At 49.7% G+C, this 25359-nt stretch overlaps 1 protein-coding gene across 1 annotated transcript; it reads right to left on the bottom strand.

Moving 5' to 3' along the window:
* Window positions 1–9658: 9658 nt before the first annotated feature.
* On the bottom strand, window positions 9659–24616 carry CCM2L (CCM2 like scaffold protein). The gene is made up of 9 exons (XM_027078627.1): window positions 24410–24616; window positions 22177–22260; window positions 21901–22084; window positions 20563–21032; window positions 17314–17449; window positions 15585–15648; window positions 13093–13222; window positions 12418–12556; window positions 9659–11540 (listed from the first exon to the last, which is right to left on the bottom strand). The coding sequence occupies exons 1-9, from the start codon at window positions 24482–24484 to the stop codon at window positions 11224–11226; spliced, it is 1599 nt and encodes a 532-aa protein (XP_026934428.1). The 5' UTR covers window positions 24485–24616; the 3' UTR covers window positions 9659–11223.
* Window positions 24617–25359: the final 743 nt, after the last annotated feature.

The raw sequence follows: 25359 nt of genomic DNA on the forward strand, positions 1-25359 counted from the left end.
TGGGGCCAGTGGTGTAAGAATGATGGAAGCAAAGGCATTGAGACTGGACTGACTGCCTCTCACTAGCTCTGAGTTTGGTCAAGTTACTCAACTCCTCTCTGTCCCTGCTTCCTCATCTGCAAAGTGGAATGATAAGAGTGCTTACCTCACCAGGTCATTGAATCATTGCATATCAAGCTCATTACTGTGCCCTCACTTATATCATCTCATTTAATCTCTTTGAAATGGGGATGATTATAAGTGGATGGCTCAGAGAGGTAAAGACAGTTGCCCAAGGTCACACATCCAGCAACAAATTCGAATCCAGGTCTGTGAGCCTCCAGTGTGCCTCCAAAGGCTGTGCTTGTAATGACTACACAAACCTAGTAAGTGTGCCCTGGAGATTAAGGAGTAGAGAGAGAGAGATGCTGATGGGAGGACATGATGCAGGGCTCAGTCCTGGAGGGAGGGCAGGAGCTAGGGAACAATGCAGTCTTCACTTTACAGGGGGTCAGAGGTTAGCTCCTTCAAAAGTATATTTTCCTATTTCCAGGAGCATTTGCATTTTATTTCAAATTCTTTGGGAACTGCTGATTGTTCTACATTCAAAACAGGATGGGGGATGGGGGAAGAGAGCCACAAATGATTATTTCAAAGCCCAGATATTTCCCCTTTTACTTGCAAAGTAGCCAGTGTACACCCTCTCAGGCAGGAGGTCATTGCTGTCCTCATTTTCCAAGAGAGGCAAAAAAAAACCTGAGAAGACTAGCCCTTGAGAACCTCACAACAGCCCCCAGCAGGTCCTTGACCACTCTTCTTAAAAAACTCCTCCAGGGGCTTCCCTGGTGGCGCAGTGGTTGGGAGTCCGCCTGCCGATGCAGGGGACACGGGTTTGTGCCCCGGTGCGGGAAGATCTCACATGCCGCGGAAAGGCTGGGCCCGTGAGCCATGGCCGCTGAGCCTGCGCGTCCGGAGCCTGCGCTCCGCAACAAGAGAGGCCACAATAGTGAGAGAGGCCACAATAGTGAGAGGCCCGCGTACCGCAAAAAAAACCACACAAAACTCCTCCATCCTCCATCATCTCTAGCCCCCCATGCCCACCTCCACCCCTGCCCTGGCTTATTTTTCTCCGGAGAACTTGTCACCACCAGGCACTTTAATACATATTTATATGTTAAACTGTTTGTTGTCTATCTCTTCTACTTTTTTTTTTTTTGCAGGTTCACGCAGGTACTATTCATGTGTACGTTTTTACAGATGGAGAAACTGAATGAATGAAGGAAACTGAATGAATGAAAGAAACTGAAGGAAGGAACCAAATGAAGGAAGGTTTAGTGAATAACAGTGCCGGGATCAAAACCCTTCATTTGATTAATTCTATTAATATTTATTAAGGGTTTACTATGTGTAGTTTCCAGCCTTTTCTCTACACGTTTACATACATATATAGGTAAATACAAAACCATGTTATTTTAAAAAAATGAATGTACTCTCTGTACTATTGTACAAGCATGTCTTGGGGCTCTCTCCATGTTAATTCACCACTGAATGTGAGTGAGGCTGGGGCCCAGGAACTTTAACCTCTCAGAATGCTGCCACGAGCTGGGAGGACAAAAATGGACAAGATAGTCTTGGTCCTCAAGCAACGTCCAATTCAATTAGGTAGACAAAAACTTAGACCAATAACTTAGATACAGAAGTGGAAAATTCTGTGGTAGAGAGGCACATGATATTGTAGAACCAAGTAGGAGGGACATTGGCCCAGCCTGGGGTGCATCAAGGAGGACTTCTTGAAGGAGGTGATCCATTGAGGCTTAAAGGATGATAGTGGAAGGTCATGGCAAAGGATTTTCCAGACAGAAGGTACAGCCTGACAAAGACTTGAGGGAGGAAAGCCTGGCCTGTTTGAGGAACCACAAACTTCTGTTTTGTTGGTGCCTGAAGCCCGAGGCAAGAGAAGGCAGACCATGAGGCTGGAGATGACAGCAGCAGCAGCGGATAAGGAGCTGGGGCTTTCTCATGAGGGTGACCAGGGAGACTGGGCTATGCGTGTCTCGGAAGCTTACCTACCCCGGGTACCATCCTAGAGGCAGCCGACCTCTTGCTCAGGGGTGTGGCAGGGCTGAACCGGGATGGGGATGGTGGGGGGTGTCAATGAAGTTGTTTTTCTGCCCCCAGCTGCGTGGCCACCTCCAGCTGATGGGTCCCCCTGGGGCGGGGGGGTACGGGACTGTTCGGTTTCACAACCCCCCTCCCTTCCCCCAGTGTCTCCGGAGGCCAAGAAAAGAGGAAGCGCTACGTGGACTTCCTCCTGGGTCCGGGTGCTTTTGAGCCCAGGCGGGTCTTTCGGAAGGGCGGGGGGAGGGGCGGGGCACAGAAGGACCTCTCCGCCCACATGCTTTCAGCAGAATAAAAAGGCCTGGCCTAGTCCCGCCCCCTTTCTTCGGTGGCCGAGGTCCTGCAGGGTGGGCCCAGGCCTGGAGCTGGGAGAGCGAGTTCGCAGCCCAGCAGTCCTAACACACTGTCTCTTTCTGTACAGGACCTCCTCTCTGAGACTCACATCTTGAATGAGAGGGCATGTCCTATCCAGCAATTTAAAACTGAGGCGATGTGTATGAATGAATATGGAGAGAGTCCCAAGATAGCTTTCAGAATAGTATAGAGTACATTCATTAAAAAACAAACAAAAACCCCAACAAACCAACCATGGTTTTGTATTTACCTATATACGTATGTAAATGTGTAGAGAAAGGTCTGGAAACTACACAGCCGACAAGAACAGAGATTGTCATTGAAAGAAGAAAGGAACATTGGGATCAGGGAGAAAGAGATGAACTTTCTTCTATTTTTTTTAAACTAGAGTGTATTTGTTTTTATCTGTGTAATTAAAATGATAATAATAAATGAGAAGATTGGAATATAGGGTTATGGAGGGTCTTTTTCCCCAAACATTTTATTATGAAACTTCCCAAACATACAGCAAAATTGAAAGACTTTTACAACAAAACCCCTATACTCACCACCTTCATTCTACCATTAACATTCTATTGCTTCATCACGTCTGTCCATCTAGCTGTACATCAATTCATCTTTGAAATGTATTTCAAAGTAAATTACTTCGGCATACATATTAGTTCAATGTTTGCTTACAAAATTTAATGTAAAATTTACATACAACAAAGTGAATAAGGTTAAGTGTTCATTTGCTGAATTTTTGCAAATGGATATACATCCATGTAACTTCAACCCTGTTAAAATAGATTGCCATCAATCCTGAAAGTTTCCCTTTGTCCTACAGTATATTTTAATTGCCAACATTCTATGAGTCAGCATTCCGCACAGGGCCAGGTATATAGTAAGTGCTCAATAAATGTTTGTTGAAGGATGAATGTGTACATGGCCTGCTCCCCTGAGGGCAGGATGATGTCTTTTTCTCTTGCATTTCCCACAGAATTGATACACAGTAAATGCTTAATAAAGACTTATTGATTGTATTAGTTATTCATTGCTGTGTAACAAATTATCCCTAAATTTAGCAGTTTAAAGCATTATAAGCAGTTATTATCTCACCCAGTTTCTGTGGGTCAGGAATCTGGGAGCAGCTTAGCTTAGTGGCTCTGGCTTGGGGTCTCTCATGAAGTGGGCCTGGTCAGCCTGATCTGCAGTCTTCTGAAGGATAGACTGGAGCTGAGGATCCATTTCCAGGATGACTCACTCATATGACAGTTGGCAGGAGGCCCAGGTCCTCATTACACGAACCCTCCATAAGCCTGCCTGAGTGTGCTTATGTGGCTGGCTTCCCCCAGAGCGAGTGATCTGGGAGAGCAAGGTGACACATCACACTGGGTACACAGGTCATCTCTAGTCAGTGTGGGAGTGGTCCACACAAGAGCAAGAATGCCAGGAGGTGAGACTGCTTGAGGACTTCTTGGGGAAGAAAGCCATTATGAATATGGATTCAGATTTTCTGAGCACTTGCTTTGTGCTGGATGCTGTGTTGGGCTCCTGGAGGGAATGTAAGGATGAGTCACAACCAGCTCTCCCCTTTCCGCTCACAAGATCAAGATCTCTGTGTGTGTGTGTGTGTGCTGGGGGTGGAGATGGGGAGGTCAGACAGACATGGAAACAGATGACAGTGTTGTAGAGTATGATAAATCTCACAATAGTGGTTTTTAAAATTGCTTTTCTGTAATTCATGTTCATGACACAACATTTGAGATAACATCATGAAAAGAGTTTCCTTTCCTCCATATTTTACATCTGTACATTCCTCTAGCTCAGAGGCAACAACTATAACCTGTTTTGTATATGCTTCCAGAACTGTGTGTTCCATGCATAGACACAAAGACATTTCCTGCCCTCTTTAAACAAAAAGACAGCAGCATCCATAGTTCATTATTCTGCACCTCGTTTTTCTTTTTTCCACTTACTCTATCTTGGAAACAATTCCGTATCAGTACACAGAGAGCTACTTCATTCTTACTTATGGCTGCATGGTATTCTATTGTCTGCCTGAGTCCCGGTTTATTTAACCAGTCCTCTTTATCACCGAACGTCTGGTTTCTCCCTTTCTTTCTTTCTTTCTTTCTGGCCGTGACACACAGCATGCAGGATGCAGGGATCTCAGTTCCCCGACCAGGGATGGAAACTGTGTCCCCTGCATTGGGAGCGCAGAGTCTTAACCATTGAACCACTGGGGAAGTCCCAACATTTGGTTTTTTTCTAACCTCTTGTTCTTAGAGGCAAAGCTGCAACGATTTTCCTTGCATGGCCATCGTTTCCATTTTGCGCCTATGAATGCAGGAGAAATTCCTGGCAGTGAAATTGTTGCATCAAAGGGTGTGTGCATTTAAACTATTGGTAGATATTGCCAGATAGGTTTTTTAAAAAAAATTTGGTTGCCCCAGGTCTTAGTTGCGGCTCGCCAGCTCCTTAGTTGCAACATGTGAACTCTTAGTTGCAGCATGCATGTAGGATCTAGTTCCCTGACCAGGGGTCGAAGCTGGGCCTCCTGCATTGGGAGCGTGGAGTCTTAACCACTGCACCACCAGGGAAGTCCCCCGCTAAGTAGGCTTTATGCCAACTTGCCCTCCCACTTAAAACATGTGAGGGCTGGGCTTCCCTGGTGGCGCGGTGGTTGAGGGTCCGCCTGCCGATGCGGGGGACACGGGTTCGTGCCCCGGTCCAGGAGGATCCCACATGCCGCGGAGCGGCTGGACCCGTGAGCCATGGCCGCTGAACCTACGAGTCCGGAGCCTGTGCTCCGCAATGGGAGAGGCCACAGCGGTGAGAGGCCCGCGTACCGCAAAACAAACAAAAAAAAACATGTGAGTGCTTGTTTCTTCGCATTACACACACAGTAAGTAATCAAACTTTCCAAACTTTGCCAGTCTAGTAACTGAAAAATGGTTTCTCAATGTAGTTTTAATTTCTCTTATTAGAGTGATGTTGAACATCTTGTCACATGTTTCAGAACCAATTGTATTTTCTTTTCTGTGAACTGAATAAATAATTTGCCTATTTTTCTATTGGGCTGTGGGTCCTTATTATTTATTTGAATGTTCTCTTTACACATCAAAGGCACTGTCTGCATGATAAGCTTCAAAAATAATTTTTTGAAAAAAGTTGCTTTTAGACAGAGATGAGAAGTTTCTACAGGTCACATCATTTTCTGTGCATCACTACGGGGCTGCCTAAGGGCTAAGGGGGCAGCCGTGCCATGTAGAGTTCTAAAAGGTGATGCTAGGATCTGGTGCTGGGGTTGGGGGAGGAGGGGTGGGCAAGGAGGCAGTTGTTAGCTCTCACACTAGATGGAAAGGGCTGCCTCAGAAGACAGCAAGCTCCCCAGTGCAGGAGGTAGGCAAGACAGGCTGGCCTGGCTCTAAGACCTTTTGCCCTTCATCTGGAATGTCTGTGGATAGACAAGTCAGAAAGGGGAAGACACACAAATAGGGCTGTCAGTTTCTCATCATTTGGGCCTTGAGTGGGTGGTTACTGCATCTGGAACATTATTTGTTTATTTATTTATTTTTTTAATTAAAAAAATTTTTTTGGCCTCACGGCTTGTGGGATCTCACTCAGTTCCCCGATCAGGGATTGAACCCAGGCTCTTGGCAGTGAAAGTGCAGAGTCCTAACCAATGGACCACCAGGGAATTCCCATGTAACATTATTTAATAGTAATATAAACTCCTTAGAATGTAAGCTCCATGAGGCCATTTCAAGTGCTAAATAAATAGTTGTGAGATGAAGAATGAATGAATGAATCTAATCAAAGGATGTGAGAGGTTGCTGTTTCTGAGCCCGGAGGGAGCCCTCTTCCCCTCCCTCCCTCTTTGAAACTGCCCTGTCCTCTTCCTTCCTCTGAGTCAGGTCTTAGCATCTCTCCTCTGGTCCTTGTGTCCACAGCCCCCCAAGTCCCCCAGTGCCCAGGCTTCTCTTGACTCCCCTCCAAGCAGCTAGATTCACTTCAAGAAAATGTAAGCCCATTAGCTCGCTCCCCACTGCCTGTACTTCCCAGCCTGCCCCTTCAGGGCCTTCTCAGTCTGCCCACTTCTCTGGTTTCCTCTCCTACGAGTCCTGCCCCTCACCTCACACACCCCATGCTCCTCCAGAAAAAATAATGGTCACATTGACTGAGCACTTCCTAGATGCACTTTTACACGGGTTATCTTGTTTAAGCCTCACAACAATCTATGAGACCTACGAGGGCAATGCTCTTATTACCTCATGTGATAGATGAGGAAACGAAGACCCAGAGAGACATTTACCCCTTGGGTGACCCCAAGGTCACCCAACTAGCAGATGACAGAGTTGGGACTGAAAACCACTCAGTCTGACCCTGGAGCCAGAGCGCTTAAGTGTCTCGGACTGTGCCACGCTCCTTCCGGCTCCCCTGCCTGTGCTCATGCTGGGCCCCCCAAAGGGCTCTCCCTGCTATTGTCAACCTGCCAAAAATCTTGCTCGTCCTTCAAGGTCTCACTCATACGTCACCTCCTCCGAGAAGCTTTTTCCAGCTTCCCCAGAAAGAGCCGGTTTCACACTCTTTGATTTTACAGTTGAGAATTTTGTGCTGTGATAATTTGGGGACCATCAGGCTAGGAACCCCCGCAGTGGGCAGGAATTATTCTGTATCTCTTTCTACTGTCTAGCACAACCCCTGGCACACAGTGGGTGATCTCTAAATGACAGTGACTGAATGGCAGTGGCCCCAGGACTCCTCCCCAACACGCGGTTGTGAAGGATTGCTAGGAGTCTCCAGGGCCCCCAAATGGGAGGGGCTTCAGTGTAAGGGGCAGCTGGAGACATTTTCACTACCCACCACTTGTCAATGGGTCGAGACTGTCCCCATGCGATCCTGCTGGTGGGGGAGTTCCATCATTATGCCACCCCTACAGGTCTTTGGGAATCAACTATTCACCCCCAGGGGCGTTTCCCGTCTTGCAGTGCCAGGAACTGAACCACGATGGGAAGTGATCCTGGCAGGGTTTCTGAGTGCTATAGCAGGAAGTGTGGCCAGAGTCCGCATGCTTAGAGCCCGGGTCACCCCAGTCAGGGCCCTTTGGACCTCAGAAACCAAGGGGTTGCATGACTTTGGTAAGAAGGTAGTTCCGGGGTGTGTGTGGACTTCCTCGGGGTGTGCGGGAAATTGCTCCATCCTTGGAGCTGTGGGGTAAGAGCTTTCCCAGTGCCTCTCAGCAGCCCTGTCACAGTGTCCAGGCTAGGACTGTGGGCAATTTCCAAGCTTGATCCTCTTGCAAAGCCCTCAGCCCTTTGAGAGGGACCCCATCTCTTTGGCCTCTGCCCCTCATCAACAGATTTCTCCCTCATGGCTGCCTCACTCAGGCACTTACTAGGGCACCCCACAGCCTCGGGTTCAAATGCCTCAGCCTGCAGTCATTATATCCCAAAGACTGGTAGAGAGGATAGCAGAGCAGGTAGGAGCCTGGGTTCTGGGGTTAGCCAGATATGGGTCCAATTCCCAGTTCACTGTGTGACCTTGGGTCATTCATTTCACCTCCTTGAGGTCCAGTTCCTTCATCCATAAAATGAGAATAAATAAATTTGAAAACATCATAATTAAGGATTTGTCCAGTGGAAAATTTGTTCAGAGGAAGGCACCACAGACGAATGGTTCTCAACGTGTGGTCCCTGAACCATCAGCATCACCAGAGTACTTGTTAAAAACACAAGTGCTGGGACTTCCCTGGTGGCGCAGTGGTTAAGAATCCACCTGCCAATGCAGGGGACACGGGTTTGAGCCCTGGTCCGAGAAGATCCCACATGCCATGGAGCAACTAAGCCTGTGCGCCACAACTACTGAGCCTGCGCTCTAGAGCCCGTGAGCCACAATTACTGAAGCCAGCGCGCCTAGAGGCCGTGCTCTGCAACAAAGACAAGCCAGCCCAATGAGAAGCCCGCGCACCACAATGAAGAGTAGCCCCTCCTCGACCCAACTAGAGAAAGTCTGTGTTCAGCAACGAGGACCCAATGCAGCCAAAAATAAATAAATACACAAATTTATTTTTTAAAAAAATCACAAGTGCTAAAAACAAACAAAACCAAAAACGCAAGCTCTTAGGTCCCACCTCTGTTCTGTTGAGTCAGAAACTCTGGAGTGGGGATCAGGAGATTCTGATAAATGCTGAAGTTGGAGAACCACTGCCATAAATAACAGATGGGCAATGCTCTAGGAGAAGATCCTTGTAACAACAATATCCAAAAAGAGATTGACATCTAAAATTTATAAGCTACTCCTACAAATCAACAAGAAAAAACAGGAAATCCAGGAGATAATGGAGAAAAGATATGGACAGACAATTCACTGAAGGGGAAGCCTAAATCCCTGACAAGTATAGGAGGTTCTGAATCTCAGGATTGACAGAGAAACGCAAGTTAAAACAACGAGATGTCATCTTACACCCAAAGTAGGCAAAAGTTACAAAGTCAGATAATGTAAAAGTTGCTGAAAATGTGGGGAGAAAACATCCCTCACACGCTACTAGTGGAGCCATCCTAGCAGATTTTAGTGAAAATTAAAACAGAGATGCTGTATGATCTAGTAATTCTACTCTTGGGTATAGAGCTCAAAGAAATTTTCACACAGCCCCATAAGGGTCATGCACAAAGATGTTCATCACAGTGTGGTTTATGGTAAGAGGGAACTGGAAGCAACCTGAGTGTCCATCACTGGGGGAATGGATAGATAAAACAGTGGATGCTCAGCTTGGAATATTTTGCAGTGGTTAGATGTAATAATTTAGGTTTTTACACAGCAACATGAGTAGATCTTTTTTTAAAAAAATAAATTTATTTATTTTTGGCTGCGTTGGGTCTTTGTTGCTGCGCGAGGGCTTTCTCTAGTTGTGGCGAGTGGGGGCTACTCTTCGTCGTGGTGCTCGGGCCTCTCATTGCGGTGGCTTCTCTTGTTGCGGAGCACAGGCTTTAGGCACGCGGGCTTCAGTAGTTGTGGCTCGCGGGCTCTAGAGTGCAGGCTCAGTAGTTGTGGCGCCCAGGCTTAGTTGCTCCATGGCTTGTGGGATCTTCCCGGACCAAGGCTCAAACCCGTGTCCCCTGCATTGGCAGGCAGATTCTTAACCGCTGCACCACCAGGGAAGTCCCAACATAAGTAGATCTTAAAAACATATTAGGGAGTGAAAAAGGAAACAACAGAATGAGAACCTTATACAATACCATTTACGTAATATAAACACACACACAGAAGACATTGTACATTTTATGTCCAGGGATATATATCAACACATAGGGGTGGGTGCCTATTGTAGGGAGGGGAAGGATTGTGGGGATGTATGGATGGAGTTCGGGGAATATAAAACAAAGTAAGACATCAGAAGGGCCTTTTATGGATCAGTTATGATGGGATGGTCATTTGCCACGAACTGAGTATAACTCATGAAACTCTCTGGATCTGAAGCCCTAATAATAATAATGATATAATTTTAACAATGGTGATAATAGTACCTACCTCACGGTAAGTGCCCTGTGTCTGGCCATGGAAGGCCATGTAAAGTTCTACAAATAAATTTTAGCTCTTCTATGCAATTCTCTTGCCTCTTCTCAGGGCTTCTTTCTTTCAGCCTCTGAGCCTTTACTGAGGCTGTGCTGAGTCCTGTCCTTATGCTGACTTCTCCTCCCCTCCAACCCTGTCTTCAGACTTCTTTGACTACCCCAGATGCGACGGCTTGTCTGCGGAATCTTGGGTACTTTTCATTTGGGCCTCGAGCACAGAGCCAGGCTGTAATAGAGCTGTGAGGGGCAATTCCTATTTCCTCCTCCCAAACTGTGAGCTCCCTGAGGGTCTTCTCACCTCCACCTCAGCTCCTGTCCCGTTGCACACAGGTAAAGACAGGTAAACTGAGTCAGAAAGTGTTCGATGTGGAAGGGAACAGCATTTATTGAGCGCTTATCACGTGCTAGACCCAGCACCGAGGTCTTGACCTTCAGTCATCCCTATGACGCCCCTGTGAGGTGGGTGGGGCCGACTTCATGGTCAGAAGAGGAAATGCAGATGCAGAGAAGCTAGAACTGCTACCAGACAGGAGACCTAGCCTGTCTGGCTCCAAATGCAAGATCTGAACAAGCAACCTGTTCAGAGCCTTAGGGCCAGGACTGGGACCCAAATCGTCCACCTCTGGGTTGACTGTCAGTCCTCTATTCCACACTAACGATCTAATTCCACCTGCGAAGGGGAGACCCTGTCTCTTAGAGCTTTAAAAATACCCTCCACACCATTTAGTATGGTCAGTTTGAGGTAATATCTAAGGGGAATCCCTCAAGTCCCTTCTCTCAAACATGTTTCTCAAACTGTAAAATAAGAGGAACAGAGGTCTTTGGGCTCTGAGAATTATTTTCTCAACCGGCCAGCAGGTGGAGCCCACTCTTCATTCCTCCCTTGGTCTCCAGAAAGCTGCGGAGTCTCGAGGAGGAAGGAGAGTCCAGAAGCCGAACCCGCGGGGCTAGCGGGACAAAGAAGTTCGCAGTCCACCCCAGCCGGCCAAGGGGCTGCCAAGTCCCGGTTAGGATCCCGCCCCTGCAGGACATTCTCGGTACTGCAGGGACCGGAGCCCCGGGAGTAGGGACAGAGACCCCGGGAGGGTGGAGCCCCGGTTGGGGGTTTGAGGAGGAGGTCTGGGGATGGGGTCCCACAGGCAACGGCGAGTGAGACTCAGGAGCGGGGTCTTGGGGCCACCCCCTTCCCCGCCCTCCGCATGGGCGGCGGCACAGGCTACAGGTAGTTGTCCTCGGCCGCGTCGACCCCGCTCGGGGAGCCCTGGGCCTCCTCGTCAGTGCTTTCGTCGTCGTCGTCTGGGGCCAGCGCCTCGATGTCGTGCGTGATGTCAGACAGCAGCCGGTGGAAGGCCTGCGCCTCGGGCCGCTGGGCCGCGCCGTCGTAGCTGCGCACGGCTGACGCCGACGTGGAGCTCATGCTGCGTTTGATGCGGCCGAAGCTGTCGGTGAGGATGCCGCCCTCGCGGATGCCCACGCCCTCCAGGAAGCCCTCGAAGTAGCCGATGTCCTGGTCCGGAATGAAGGGCCGCATCCCTGCAGGCCGAGGGGCAGGGTGATTCCTTGGGGTCAAGCCTTCCCCTCCCACGGAGGAATCACCTTCTCTGGGGAGCGGAGTGCAAATCCCCACCCTGCCGCTCGCCGGCTGTGTGACCTTGCACAATTCCTGACTCTCTGAGCCAGAGAGTAACGGCATAATGCTCCGCACGCAATAAATGCTCACTACATGTTAGCTTATTATTGTTATCATTATTATTATTACATTCCCATTTATGAGTTGTGTAACACTCCTCCAATAATTTCTCTGAGCCTTACTTTCCTCCCCTGTAAAAGGGAGATAATTACACCTGTTCTCTCGGTAGGGCTGTGAGGATTAAATAAGGTACTTAACACACACTGAGTGCCCCATTTGGCTTCCGTTTTACTTCTGTCACTACTTATTAGCTTTGTGACTTATTTATGTACTTTGCTTCTCTAAGCCTCAGTTTTCTTATCTGCAAAATGAGGGCAAATCATAGTTTCAACTTCCCGGAACTGAGGGCGTTCAATGAGATGATCCTTGCCACTACACACGGTAACTGCCCAATACATGTTAGCTTATTAAGATTATCGTTCCTGTTGCTGTTATCACTAGCCCTCCTTACCAGCTCTGTGACCTTGGAAGAGTTCCTTAGCCTCTCTGAGCCTCAGATTCCTCATGGAGTAAAATGGGAAGAATCATATCCTCTCCCAGCTTTGCTGTGAAGGTGAAATGGTTACACCTGTGCTCTCTCTCCCGGCTCTGACTGCAGACAAGTCTCTTCCCCTCTCTGCACTTTGGTTTCCCTGTTTCCCTCATGAATCTCATGATGTCGGCTTTATGGGAGGCCAAGGGATAAAGAGTAAACACTCCCAGCCTGGGCAGGGGGCTCACCAAGCAGGAGGAACTTGCGCCGGTCTCCGTAGAGCTTCAGCAGGCCTGCGCAATAGTCCTGGATGGGCAGCCCCAGACGGTAGTCCCGCAGCAGCAGGGCAAACTGCTGGATCTCAGGGGGCCCCAGCTTACTCCGCAACTGTCAGGGACACCATTCGAGATTAATCCCAAGAGCAACCCCCACCCAACCCCTGCCTAAAAGACCCAGAGCCCTCGCTAAGGGTGTATCCAGCCCAGCCCTCCCGTGAAAACCCGGCCTTGGGCTGCATCTAAGAATGGGATGTGGACTCAAGCTGCCGGATTTCAAATCCTGGCCCCTTCACTGACCAGCTCTGTGATCGTGGGTAGGTGACAACCTCCTTAACCCTCGCTTTCTTCATCTGCAATGTGAGGATAATGAAGGCATTTCCTTCTTGGGTTGTTGAAAGGATGGAAAGAAGTGATGCATTAAAGGTGCTCAGAACAGTGCCTGGTATAAAGTCGACACTCAGTGCTAGTTGACATTACTTAAAGCCTTTCACAGCTGACTCCGTCTGCTCTCCTAACCTCATGCCCTGCCCTGACCGCTGAGGTCTTATGCTTCAGTTACGTCCAGGATTATTCATGATGCCTGAAATACCCCATGTGTTCTCCAGGCCCTTGCTTATGCTGTTCGCACTGCCTGCCCCAGCTCACCGTGACCATGTAATCCTGCAACTGCTCGAGGCCCAGGCTGCTGTGGTCGCTGCCGCTGCAGTGGGAGCCATGGAAAGAGGGTGTGGACGTGCCGCTGTAACAGGCTTCAAATGTGTCCTGGGAGCCATTGCTGCAGAGACGGGGGGGAAGGGCCCTCACTCGCCTCCCTCCAGCTCCTCTCCATGTGGTAGGCTGAAGGTGGGAGAGTGCAGCCACCAGTGCTCTGGGCCTGGGGCCTCATCCTATACACCATTTTGGCCTTCGAGGCCCCATATGATCTGGCCACGCACCACCTCTCAAGCCTCGTCTCCCCCTTGCTGTTTGTGCTCAGGTCACCCTGCCTTCTGTCTTTTCTTCTAATACTCCAAGTACCTCCTCACCTCTGGGCCTTTGCACATGCTGTTCCCTCTGCCTGGAATGCCTCCCCTTCCCTGTCTTTTGCTCAGCTAACTCTTCCTCACCATTGGATCTTAAATGTCACCTCCTCAGGAAAGTTTTCCCTGATCCCTCTAGAATGGGTTAGACCCTCTGTCAAATGTGGTCACATAGTCTGTAAGCCTACCCATGACATGAAGGCCTTTCCGATGCCCCCACCAGATCTCCTCTCTAACCACTCTGTCCTTCACACCCTCTGCTGCAGCCAAAGTGGCCTCCTGGCTGCTCCTCAAACATGCCAAGTGGATCCCGCTTCAGCATCCTTGCACTTGCTGTTCCCTGTACCTGGAGCGCTCTTCCCCCTTTTATTTGTCATGTCTCAGTTCAAGTGTCATCACCTCGGAGAGGCCCTCCTGACTCCCCAGATGAGGTAGGGTTTCCACAGCCTCTCTCTCAGCACTCTGAGCTTCTCTTGAGTGTTTATTACTGTTGACGCTTATTATTACTAAATAATGATTTCATTGTCTCCTGTGCTACCTTGTGAACCATGCAAGAGCAGGGACCTGGTTTTCTCTGTTTGCTGAGTACCTACTATGTGCCAAGCACAGGCCTCGTCCTTGTCTGGCTCCCCACTGTATCCCTAGCACAGAGCACAGTGCCTGGCACATGGTAGGTACTCAATAAATATTGCTTAAATAAAAGTCAACATTGGGCTCCTGCCTCCTGGTCTCTACATTGTTCCAGAACCATCTTCAATTATTACCTCCAGAGAAGCAGTGTAAGCTTAGTGTGGACTCTGGAGCCAGCCTGTCTGGGTTCAAATCGCAGGCCTACAACTTACTAGCTGCTTGACCTTGGGTCAAGTTACTTAACTTCTCTATTCTTCAGTTTCTCTATCTGTAAAATGGTATGATAAAAATTGGTGTCATTGTAAGAAACAGAGGAGTTAATATTTGTACAGTACTTAGAGTCATGGACTAGGCAGTAAATAAACAGTAGCTACTGTAATGTTGCTATGTTGATTTTAAAAACGAAGTGCATTATAGAATAGCACTTGGCAGACAGCAAGTTCTAAAGTTAGTCATTGTCATGACTGTCATCTCTCTAGCAGGTTGTTTAAGGACTGGCCTAAGAGTGCACAGTCTTAAGCAAGTATATTGCCGCTGAAAAGGGGGGCGGGGGGAAGTAAGGCCTATATCACTGGCAGAGGCTGTCCCCTGTCAGCCTTAATAACAGAAAGCCAAAGGCCTTAGTAACAGAACTAAGGTGACCAACTTGTCCCAGTTTTCCTGGGACTTTCCTGGTTACAGTACTGAAACTTCCATGTTTTGGGGAAGCCCTAAATCCTGGGCAAACTGGGGTGGTCAGTCACCCTGGACAACATTCCCAAATGAGATTTTTTTTTAAAAAAAACCCTACATTTTCCAGACTTGCTTATAGCTAGTTCTGGCCATGAGACCAAGTTCTGGCCAATGAGATGTAAGCAGAAGTCAGGTAGGAATTCTAGCACAGCTCTTTCTTTAAAGAGATTCCTCATATGCTGCTGTGATGGCTGGAACTATAGCCACTATCTGGGCCCATGAGGTGACCTTGAGGATGGAAGCAAGTGTTAGAGAGGGAGGAAAAGATAAGCCTGAGCCCTTAATGACCATAAGGCCATAGACTCCTTGTCTATCTTATGTAAGAGACGGGCGGGTGGGGTGGGGGTGGGGGGTGGGGGTGGGGGGGGGGAGCTTTATCCTTTTTAAAGCTACTCTTTTTTAGGATTCTCTATTCCATAGACCCAAAATGACTTTTTGGTATTAGCTGTGATTTTGGCCTCTGCAGGCCACTGTGTCTGGATGACTGGGAAAGAGCCGCAGGCCCATGTGGACCTAGTTCTGAGTTCTGGCTGCCCTGTCTGTCTCTCAGGGGTTCAGATCCTATAAGCTCACCAGAGCCTGGGAAGTTCAGGTTACCCGCACCCTCGGGGCCTAGCATCTCAGCACAAATCAAGATGGAGTCACTTTCTCCCACCCTCTCTTGCCCATAGGGGCTCAAGAATGCCTAGATGAGCAACCTGTTTGTGCAGAGACAGAGGGGACCAGAGTGGGGTCCCTGAGAAGGACGGTACCCACAAGGAGCTGCAGCAGCTGAAGTCGGCGTCATAGGCGTAAGTCCCATCCGTGCGGCAGCTGTCACCTGGGGGCAGCAGACAGAGGGCGGTCAGAGGCGGCAAAGCAGGGACCAACATCTCTGGCTCCCTGAGGCCCCAAGCTCAGCCCCACCCTGGAGTAAGGATGGCGGCTGGAGCACGAATGGCCTTGTTAGTAACTGTACGTGTGTTAATTTTCACTCTGAGTGAAATGGGCAGCCACTGGAAGTTTCTGACCATGATTCCTGCCCCCACCGGCAACACACAGCCAACCTTAGGCAACGCACCTCTCCTCTCCCGGCACTCAACTTCCCCAAGGTTGGGACAATACCACCTTCCTGCCTACCTCAGGGGGGCCTTGGGGAGAGCAAGCCAGGGAACAGGCGAGGTAGCGCTTTGTAAACTGTATATGTTTGAGAGAGAGAAAAAAGAACTTTGAGGGCAAGGAGCTCAAAATCATGAGGAGAAAGGACCACCAGGTACAGAGAACTTGCTCTTTACCTGCCCCTGTCATCTCAGTGAATCCAGCTACTGGCCTCCCCCTGCCCATCGTGGCTCACTTAGTGTCACTTCCTCAGGACACTCCCCTGACTTTCCAGGCCCCGCTGGTTCCTCATTATACATTCTTATAACACAGTGTGTGGTTACATTTTATCTGTGCAACTATTTAATTACTGTCGGCCTACTTCAGCACTGCACGCCTCAGAGGGAGGGCCACATCTGGCTTTACTCGCCAGTACATCCTGATTAGCAGGATCCCACAGACAGGTGTTCAAGAAATACTTGTTGAATGAATGAATTTGTTGAAATATCTGTTGAGTTATCTCATTTATTTGTCCATCATCCCTGGGAGAGTCAATGAACTTTCCCAAATTCTCAATAACCACAGTTCCCACAGATGTGAGTGCCTCCAGAAGGAAGGAGCTGGCTCCCCGTTGCCTGAGCTACGCAAACAGGGACCACGCTCAGGGGGCTGTGGCTGAGGAAGTTCACTTAATGGCCCTGAAGGCAGCATGGGGAGTGAGGCTGTTGCAGGAAGCTTTAGAATCAGATGCACCTGGGTTTGAATCCTGACTCTGCCATTTACCAGCTGTGTGACCCTGAGATATTTATTGACTACTCTGAGCCTTAATGTCCTCATCTGCAAAAATTGTATTCATAAGGCCTCAGAGCGTTCTTTCATCCATTCAGAAAATACACCTTGAGCATCCGTCCCTGGTCCTGTGTTAGGCACAGGGGATACAGTGGCAAACAGGACAGACAAGGTTGTTATGAGGATTAAATAAGATTCGGTACATCGGCCCTGTGCACATAGTTGGTGATCAACAAATACCGCTATTGGTCTCATTCTCATTCCAGCCCTTGATGGCATTCAGGGACCAGTCTGGAAATCTTGGTTTTGACCTAGAGTCCTAGTGGGACTAGATGGCTCAGTAAACTGACAATGCATGTGCTTAGGTTTTGGCAAAGTGGGGACACCAAAAAACAAAAGGGAGAGAGAGTTCAGCTCTGAGGGTCTCGTTCTGAAACTACGTTTGAGGTCATTATGAAATTTGACATTTTATTTTAGCGACATATCGGGGGTATGCTGTAATTGCTGTAGAGGTCAGGACCCCTAAGGGCTTTCATTGGCCCCAGTCCTGGGACATCCCCCCTCCTCTGGCCTTTCAGGACGTTTCACAGAAGGGGCCACCAGGAGTTGGAGTACTCACTGCGGCTGCACAGCCACGGCCGTTCGGGCGTGGACGTGTAGTGGTAGCCGGCCCGGTCCACACACTCGATGCTTTGGTCCCCGTAGATGATCTGGAAGACCTGACAGATGAGGGCGCAGGACTCCTCTGCAGCATCCTGGCCCAGAGAGGAGGACAGAGCTCAGGCCTTCTCCAGGGACCAGGATGCCCCTGCTTCCTAAAAACGCAGTGTGAGGAGGCGCACAAGGGCACACACACAACTATGGGAGCCTTTAAATTGATTTTGAGGACATTTTTCATCAAAATTATATGGCCACGCTCTGGGTGGCCTTTATAGAAATAGCCACTCACTGGCCTTTACAGAATCCAGTGACAAATGTAACTCTTCTGCCCTGAAAAATGCACACATGCACCCCAAATTTCTGGGAGAATTATGGGGCCTCCTGAAGCTTATCTAAAATAAGCCCTAATTTAGTTTAATTTACACATAGGAAGCTGAAGCCCAGAGACATAAAGTGATTAGCCAGGACTAGAGCCCAGGTCTCCTGATGCCTAGTAAGAGGAAAGGAAGAATTAACTGTATGAAAATGCTAGGCTCAGCAGAGTTACTACTGCTCAACATAGTTACTATGCCATATTTAGATATGAGCTTCCTGGCACCCAAGGCAAAAATGGAAGCAGGATGAACACGTAAACTTCAGTCCCTGATAGAAGGAAGGCATTTAAGTTCTTGGGTGCAACTTTTTTGAGATCGCAAATATGAAGAGGAATTTGCCTCTTTGATTTACCTCTTTAAGTCTTTAAGCAAGAGACACGGAAAGACAACAACTAATGAAGAGACCAACTTCATGAAGCCACTTCTTATATTGTGCTTCTAAAAAAGCCAGTCCAGGGAGTAAATTAAAATGTAACCCAGGACAGGCATTTTGGGATGAGGGAGTGAAATTATCATTAAACCAGGATTGACCCTTATAATAGCTCTACCAAATGGACAGGGAAGAGGGCATCCTTATTTTATAATGAAAGACATGGAGGCTTAGAGTGGTTAAGTGACTTGCCCAGGCTCACACAGCAGGCTCATGGTTTTGGTTAATATTGGCACCCAGGTTTTTTGACTCTAACTCCTGTACCCTCCTTGGGACCATGATGCCTCAGATTGGAGGCCAGAGGCTCAGTTACTCCTAGAAAACAACACTTATTTATTTACTCATTCCACAAATTATTATTTAGTCCCACTGTGTGGCAAGCACTGGGCCAGGCTGTGGAGTCTCAGAGGTGAATTAGATGAGGCCTAAAGCCCTCACAGCCCAGTGGGATAAACAGGGTACACTGTTCCCTCTGCCTGGAATTTGCTTTCTTGACTCTTTGCTCTGCTGCTTCCTTCTCTCTTACACTTTTCAGTTTAAAAGGCACAAACTCACTTTCCCTCTGGAAAATGGATCTCGCCCCTCATTATCATTGCAACCTGCTTTTCTACTTGGTCCCCATCACAAGGTATAGTAACATAGTACCCACTAATCCATCTATTCAGTATATTTATTGAGCACCTATCATGTGCCAGGCACTGCCCTGGGGGCCAGGGATACCAGAGTGAACCACCCGGAATGCACAGATGTCTTGAGATGAGGCTAGAGAGGAAATGAGGATGGTGGCTAGCCCACCATTGGAAGGTAGATGGCCTTATAAACAGTTGTAAGGACATTAGATTTTACTCTGAGTGAACTGGGGAGCCACCGAAAGGTTTTGAGCGGTGACACGATGTGACTTCTGTGTTAACAGGACTGCTCTGACCGTGTGGGGGAACAGATTCTGAGCAATGGCCAAACCAGTGAGGGGTGAGTGAATGACCCAGATGGGGGAAGATGGAGCATGGACCTGGGAAGTGGGGGACAATGGAGCGTGGGGAGTAGATACACTTTGGTTATATTTTAGAAATAGGGCCAACAGGATTTGTTGACAGAGTGGATATGGGTTGTGTGAGAGACAGGAGCCAAGGAGTGCTGCAGGGTTTTGGTCTGAGCAATGGAAGGACAGAGCTGCCATTCATCAAGACAGGGAGAGCAAGGGAGGAGCAGGTCTGGGGAGAAGACTGGGCGCTCAGCTCTGGTCGTTAGACCTTTGAACGGAGAGGCTGAGTGGAGACACAGCCGTGGAGATTTGGTGGGAGGTAACATTTGGGGGAGTTCTCACTAGAGAAGGCCACGTAGAAATGAGTGTAGATAAAGGAGAAAGAGAATCAAGGACTAAGCCTGGGACAGTCCAACCTCAAGAGACTGGTGAGAAGAGGAGGCGCCGGCTCTTGAGATGGAGCAGCCAGGGAGGTAGGAAAACCAGGAGCATGTGCAGAGCTGGACACCAAGTGAGAAAATGTTTCAAGTCAGCACCAGAGCCTGAGTTTACCGGTTACTATCCACCTCTCTCTCTAGAGAGGCACCGTGTCTGTTTTGTTCACCATGTGGGGTTTATATAGAGAGGGAGTTCAGGGCCCTGGGCCAGAGAAACAGCTTACAAGGCTCAGGGTTTGGAGGTGTCTGCTAGATGGTGAGCTCCCTAAGGGAGGGCACTAAATATGTCTTTGTTCATCTCTGTATCCATGGCACCTAGCCCAATGCCTAGCTCAAGCTGGCGCTCAATGAACATGGTCAAATGGATAAAAGCAAGGGTGAATGTGGAGGATGGGGGGGGGGCAAGAATGGCCAGAAGTCTTCTGCCTTGGGTGATGGCCATTGTTACCAAGAGTACAGGCTCTGAACTTCTGGGTCCCAATGCTGAAATCACCACCTGCTTCCTGTGTGACCTTGCACAAGTTGCTTAGCCTCTGGATCTGTTTCCTTCTCTATAGAATGGGGATGGTGGTAATATTTGCCTCCAGGGGTTACTGTGAAAATGAAATGACTTAATGCTGGTTTCCTGTCTGGCACAGGTCGGCCCTGAATTCGTGCTGGTGATTACTGTCCTCATTATTGTTACTGTGGTAGTGTGGACATTGACGACTTTGGAGAAGGAGCAGGGCTGGATGAGGGGTTAGATCAAGTCTGGGCCATTTTGAGCTTTCATCCCATTGGGACAGCAAGGGGGAGGTGTCCTGGGGCTGGAGTAAAAGCCTTTTGGCGTCAATGGGCCCACAGTTCCGAAGTTCTGGGCAGTAGGGCCGAAGGAGGGAAAAGAAAAGGGGCTGGGGTAGACTCCAGGAACTTGGTATGTGTGTGGGGAGTGTGAAAACGCGCCGGGGAGGCAGGGCGCAGGGGCGCGGGATGCCCTCGGGCTCACCCTGTTGGCCACAGCCAGGATGACCAGGTTGCAGTAGGCGTCGGGGCTGGGGTCCTGCGGGTCGAGCGGGTTGGGGCCCGGGTGGCGCCGCTCCCAGCTGCCGCCGCCTCCCGCCTGCCTCCGCTCCCAGCTGCCGCCTGGCTTGCCCGCGGCGCCGCCGCCGCCGCCGCCGCCGCCGCCGTGTCGCCGCTCCCAGCTGCCGCTGAACGTCTGCCGCCGCTCCCAGCTGCCCGACGCCCGCGCCCCGGCGCGCTGGCGCTCCAGGCTGCCGCCGCCGCCGCCCCCGGCCCGGGCCTCGGCGCCCGCGCTCCCGCCCCACGCCATCCGCCAGTCAAGGCTGCAGATGGTGTGGCGCCGCTCCGTGGCGCCCACCCGCCGCTTCTCGGGCGCCGCCCCGGGCGGGCCCGGGTCGCGCCCCGCGCCGCCGGGGCTGGCGTCTACTCCGGCTGGCACCGGGTCCACGCCCAGACCTAGGAAAGGCCGGGTGGCCGTCAGAAGCAGGAGATCCGGGCTGAGAGCCCTCTCCCGAGGCCAGCTGGGTGTCCTGACCCCCGCCGCTGCGGTGGTGGTTGGGGGGAGAAGGGGTCCAGCCGTGTCTGGCCCCGCCCCCACCCTCAGGCTCCACCCCTGGCTTCAAAGTCGGAAGGCCGGACCCCGCCCCACTACGGGTCCTCACTTTTGGGTCCCGCCCCCACCCTCAGGCTCCACCCCTGGGTTTGGCAGTTCCCACACGCCCTACTCCATTCCGACGCCCCTTGCCTCCCAGACGCTGCCGTCTGGTCTGAGAGTAGTGGTCAGGCTGTCCCCTCCTTCTTTACCCTTAACTCGGACCCTGTCCCGGGTTTCAGGAACACCTCCTTGGCTTCCGGCTTCCCTTCAACCCCTCCCCTGGCCTCAGGCCCCGCCCCTAGTATGGCAGGGTCTGACATCTCCCACCAAGATACCCCAGCCGCAAGCTCCGCCTCCCCAGTGTATGGCCCCTCCACTAGATGAGACTCCGCCTCTGCCGCAGGTTCCCTCCTAGCCTCAGAGCCTTGCTACCCTTCATCACGCCCTTTAACTTCAGGCCTCAGGATTCTGGCTTCTCCACCGTTTCGAAGATGGTGGGTCAGGCCGCCCCTCCTTCAAGCTTCAACCTTGGGCTTCCTCTTCTCGCAAACAGCCATGTCCTGTCCCTAGTCTCAGGGTAGTTTGGTCAGGTCTTTCCATCACCCACTTATCCAGCCTCAGGCCCCGCCCCTGCCCCAGGTCACGCCCATGCCCAAGACTAGGTGTTGGGCCCTTTCTCCACTCCTTCACCTCCCCCGCCCCGGCCCTGCCAGGCCCCGCCTGCCGTACCGGTCTTAAGCACCAGCAGGTGCAGCGCGTCGTCCTGCAGGTAGGAGGCAGCGGCGATCTCGTGCGTGGGGATACGCAAGATGAGCTCCTCGTTGTCGCGCCAGGTGAGCAGCAGGCAGCGGGCCGACAGGCTCAGGATGCTGTCCTGCTCCGCCGTGGTCTTCAGCGGCAGCTCCTTCAGCTGCTGCGGGGTGGGTCGGATCTCCTGAGTCCCGGGGGCCTCGGGTGGGAGAGGTAGGGGACCAGACCCTGCCCTCCCCTCTCCCGGAGCCTCACCCTGGCCGTGTCCAGCAGCTGCAGGAGCTCGTCGCGGCTGGAGGGGTTCAGTGAGGAGGTGACCCAGGTGAGGTGGCCCAGGAACTGGATGGAAATGGGGCGGGGGCGGGGGTGGTGGGAAAAGGGCAGAGAGAGGTCTCCCTGAAGCCTTGGAGGACCCTGACCTCCTCACTGACACAGTGCGGGTAGACTGAGATAAAAATATCTGAATTAATAATAATAGCCTGATAATAACTGTTATTAAAGCCATTGTAGGAGCCAGGCATAGTCCTGAGAGTTTTCTGCACTCATTCATCATCGCTTTAAGGATGAGAAAACTAAGGCACAGCAAAGCCAAATAACCTGCCCAATATTATAGAGCTAAAAAGGGCAGAACTGGACTCCACACACCAGAGTCCATACTCTCACTGCTAGCTTATTTTTGCTAAAATAAGCTTATTTTATGAGCACATAGTTATTTAGCTATGGCAGAAACAAATGTCATTAGAATAGCTTGAATTTCCTGCTTGGCCTGAGTGGCTCTGTGCACCCCAAGCACCAGTGTCAACTGACTGTGCAGGTCACTGGCCCTCTTCATGATCTTGTCGCAGAAGTCAAATGGAAAGGGAAGAATGTTGTATCCAATTAGCATATAATTTTGTCAGAAAAATGATGCCCTAAATTAAATTAATAGTAAATTAATTCTTCATTCATTCTTAGTTATAGCTTAATGTTATCACACTTAAATGTTATTTAATATAAGAATTAACTTTTAAAAATATTTTTAGTTTTATTCTTCTAGGTGATTCTACCAATCATACCTTTCTTTTCTTTTTATTCTCTATGAAATTTCAGTTCCCAATTTTTTAAGTGGATTTGTTTGCTAGCTTTTCTCTTCATATAGGGCTGCCAGGTAAAATACAAGATGCCAGTTAAACTTGGTTTTCACATAAACAACTAATATCAAAACTAAAAAAGTACTCATCGCCTATCTGAAATTCAAATTAAAAAAATTTTTTTTGTTGAAATATAATTGATTTACAGTGTTAGTTTCAGGTATATAGCAAAGTGATTCAAATACATATTCTTTTTCAGATTCTTTTCCATTATAGGTTATTATAAGCTATTGAATATAGTTCCCTGTGTTATACAATAGGTCCTTTTGGTTATCTATTTTATATATAGTAGTGTGTATCTGTTAATCCCAAACTCTAATTTATCCCTCCCCCCACCAAAATTCAAACTTAACTGGGTGCCTGTTTTTACTAAATCTGACACTCCTACCCCCATATCAGTCTTTATTGGGTAGCGAGGATTCTCCATTGCTCCTTCATGGTGTTCATAAAATAGAAGTAAAGCCCCTGAGTTGGCCTAAGTCCATGTGGCCTGCAGAACTGGCTTCCTTTAAGCTGGACACTGTCCAAGTAGCAGCAACGTCACTGCAGTAAAATCTCACAGGACGGTCCGGCTTTTTGGTGCACAGAGCACCCTCCCATCTGCTCTCCCCTTGGGGTAGGCTTTGAGCCCCATGTTGAGATGGCAACACTGAGGCTGAACAGGTGGAGGTCACTTGTTGAGGGTCCCCAGCATAATTCAGGGGCAAGGCTGCCTTGAACCCAGGCCTCTTTCCCCTGAGCCTCCCCTGTGTGGTCAGGGGTTGGTGTGGGGGAGAGGTAAGGTCTTTCCTGATGGGATCCAGAACATGCTTCCCTAAAATATGGCATCTTGGCACATTGAATATCTTAAGCTGAAGGAGTATGAGAAAACGGCAGAAGCAGGAAGGTCACTCTAACTTCCCCCACCTCACCCATCTTCCCTGAAAGCAGGCGATAAATCTCCCTGGTGAAGGGTACCCTCCTTTCAGGGTACCAGTAGGAAGGGAGACATCCTTATCACCAGGGACAGGGAATTGAGGGCCGAGAAGTCTGTATAAACAAACCTTGTTCCTCTTTCACCATTTACCAACCCCCTCCAAACCCCTCTGGCCTTGTCCATTCTTCACAGATTTATTGTTTCTTTGTCAAAAAGTATAAAAACTTCCTGCTCTGGTCACTTCTCAGGGTCTTCCATTCTCTTCTGAAGGCTCTCATGTCCATGTGAAAATTTAATAAAATGTGTGTGCTTTTCTCCTGTTAATCTTTGTTCAGTTTAATTTTCAGATCCAGCCAGGTAACCTAAGAGGGCTGAGGAAAACTTTCCCCCCAGCCCCTTATCTCAAGCTTCTTCCCACCCCTCCTGCTCATCCCGAAAGTACCTTGACCTCTTTCTCCAGATAGTCACACAGCAGAATCTGGGGGTCGATGAGGTAGTCGGGGGGATAAAGGGGCATCGAATGCAGGGGCCGGCGGCTCACACTGCTTCGAAAGGCTGCCCGGCGCCCAGCCTTCGGGAACACCAGCCTCCGGATGGGGGACACGAAGCCCTGGGAGAGGCGGGGGCGTGGGGGTAAGAACAGTAATAACAGCAACTGACTTGATCATATTCAGCACTTACATGTGCAGCCTTTTACTTACATTACCTAATTTAATTCTTACAAAAACTCTGCAGAGAGGGTAGCTCTATGATTCCCATTTAGTAGGTGGAGAAACAGCCTCAGAGAGGCAGCTAGCTAATAAGGTCACCAGCTAGTAGCGGTAGAACCAATAGTTCACCTTGGGCAGTCTGGCTCCAAACCTTCCATTCTAAACATGCAGGTGAGGGTAGAAGCCCTGTGCAGGCCCAGGCTGAGGCTTAAGGAACCCCCACCCAGGCTGGGGCAAGTACAGAAAAATATTAACATTCAGTGTGGCTGAGTGGTGGGTGCATAGGTATTTAAGCTATTTTCTGTGCTTTCCTAAATATTAGAAATGGTTAACAGGTACCTTGAAGTTTAATCCAGTGGGCACCTGCATAAAAATGGCCTGGATCAAGGTTAAAGGAGCAAATTTCAGGACCCCAGCCCATCCCAACAGAATTTAAACTCCCAGGAAAGTGTGAGCACTGCTCTAGAGCAGTGGTTCTCAGTGTGTGGTTCCTGGGTCTCCACCAGCAGTAGCAGCAGCATCGCCTGTGAACTGAAGAGAAATCTACATTCTTGCGCTCCATCTCAAACCTATTGGATCAGAACCTGGGATGAGACCCAATGATCTGTGTATTAACAAGCGCTCCAGGTGATTCTGCTGCAGGCCCAGCTCAAGTTTTAAAATCAGTATCACGGAGCCTGGA

Source organism: Aethalodelphis obliquidens, unplaced genomic scaffold, assembly GCF_003676395.1.
Source record: "Aethalodelphis obliquidens isolate GAN/ISIS:26980383/991018 unplaced genomic scaffold, ASM367639v1 scaffold42, whole genome shotgun sequence".
Lineage (NCBI taxonomy): Eukaryota > Metazoa > Chordata > Mammalia > Artiodactyla > Delphinidae > Aethalodelphis > Aethalodelphis obliquidens.

Coding starts and splice junctions, on each gene's coding strand:
- CCM2L (XM_027078627.1), bottom strand. CDS start 24,484: ATGCCCCTTTATCCCCCCGACTACCTCATCGACCCCCAGATTCTGCTG. Junction 21,033..21,900: donor CCTGCTGGTGCTTAAGACCG/GTACGGCAGGCG, acceptor GGCCTTTCCTAG/GTCTGGGCGTGGACCCGGTG. Junction 17,450..20,562: donor TCCTGGCTGTGGCCAACAGG/GTGAGCCCGAGG, acceptor TCTCTGGGCCAG/GATGCTGCAGAGGAGTCCTG.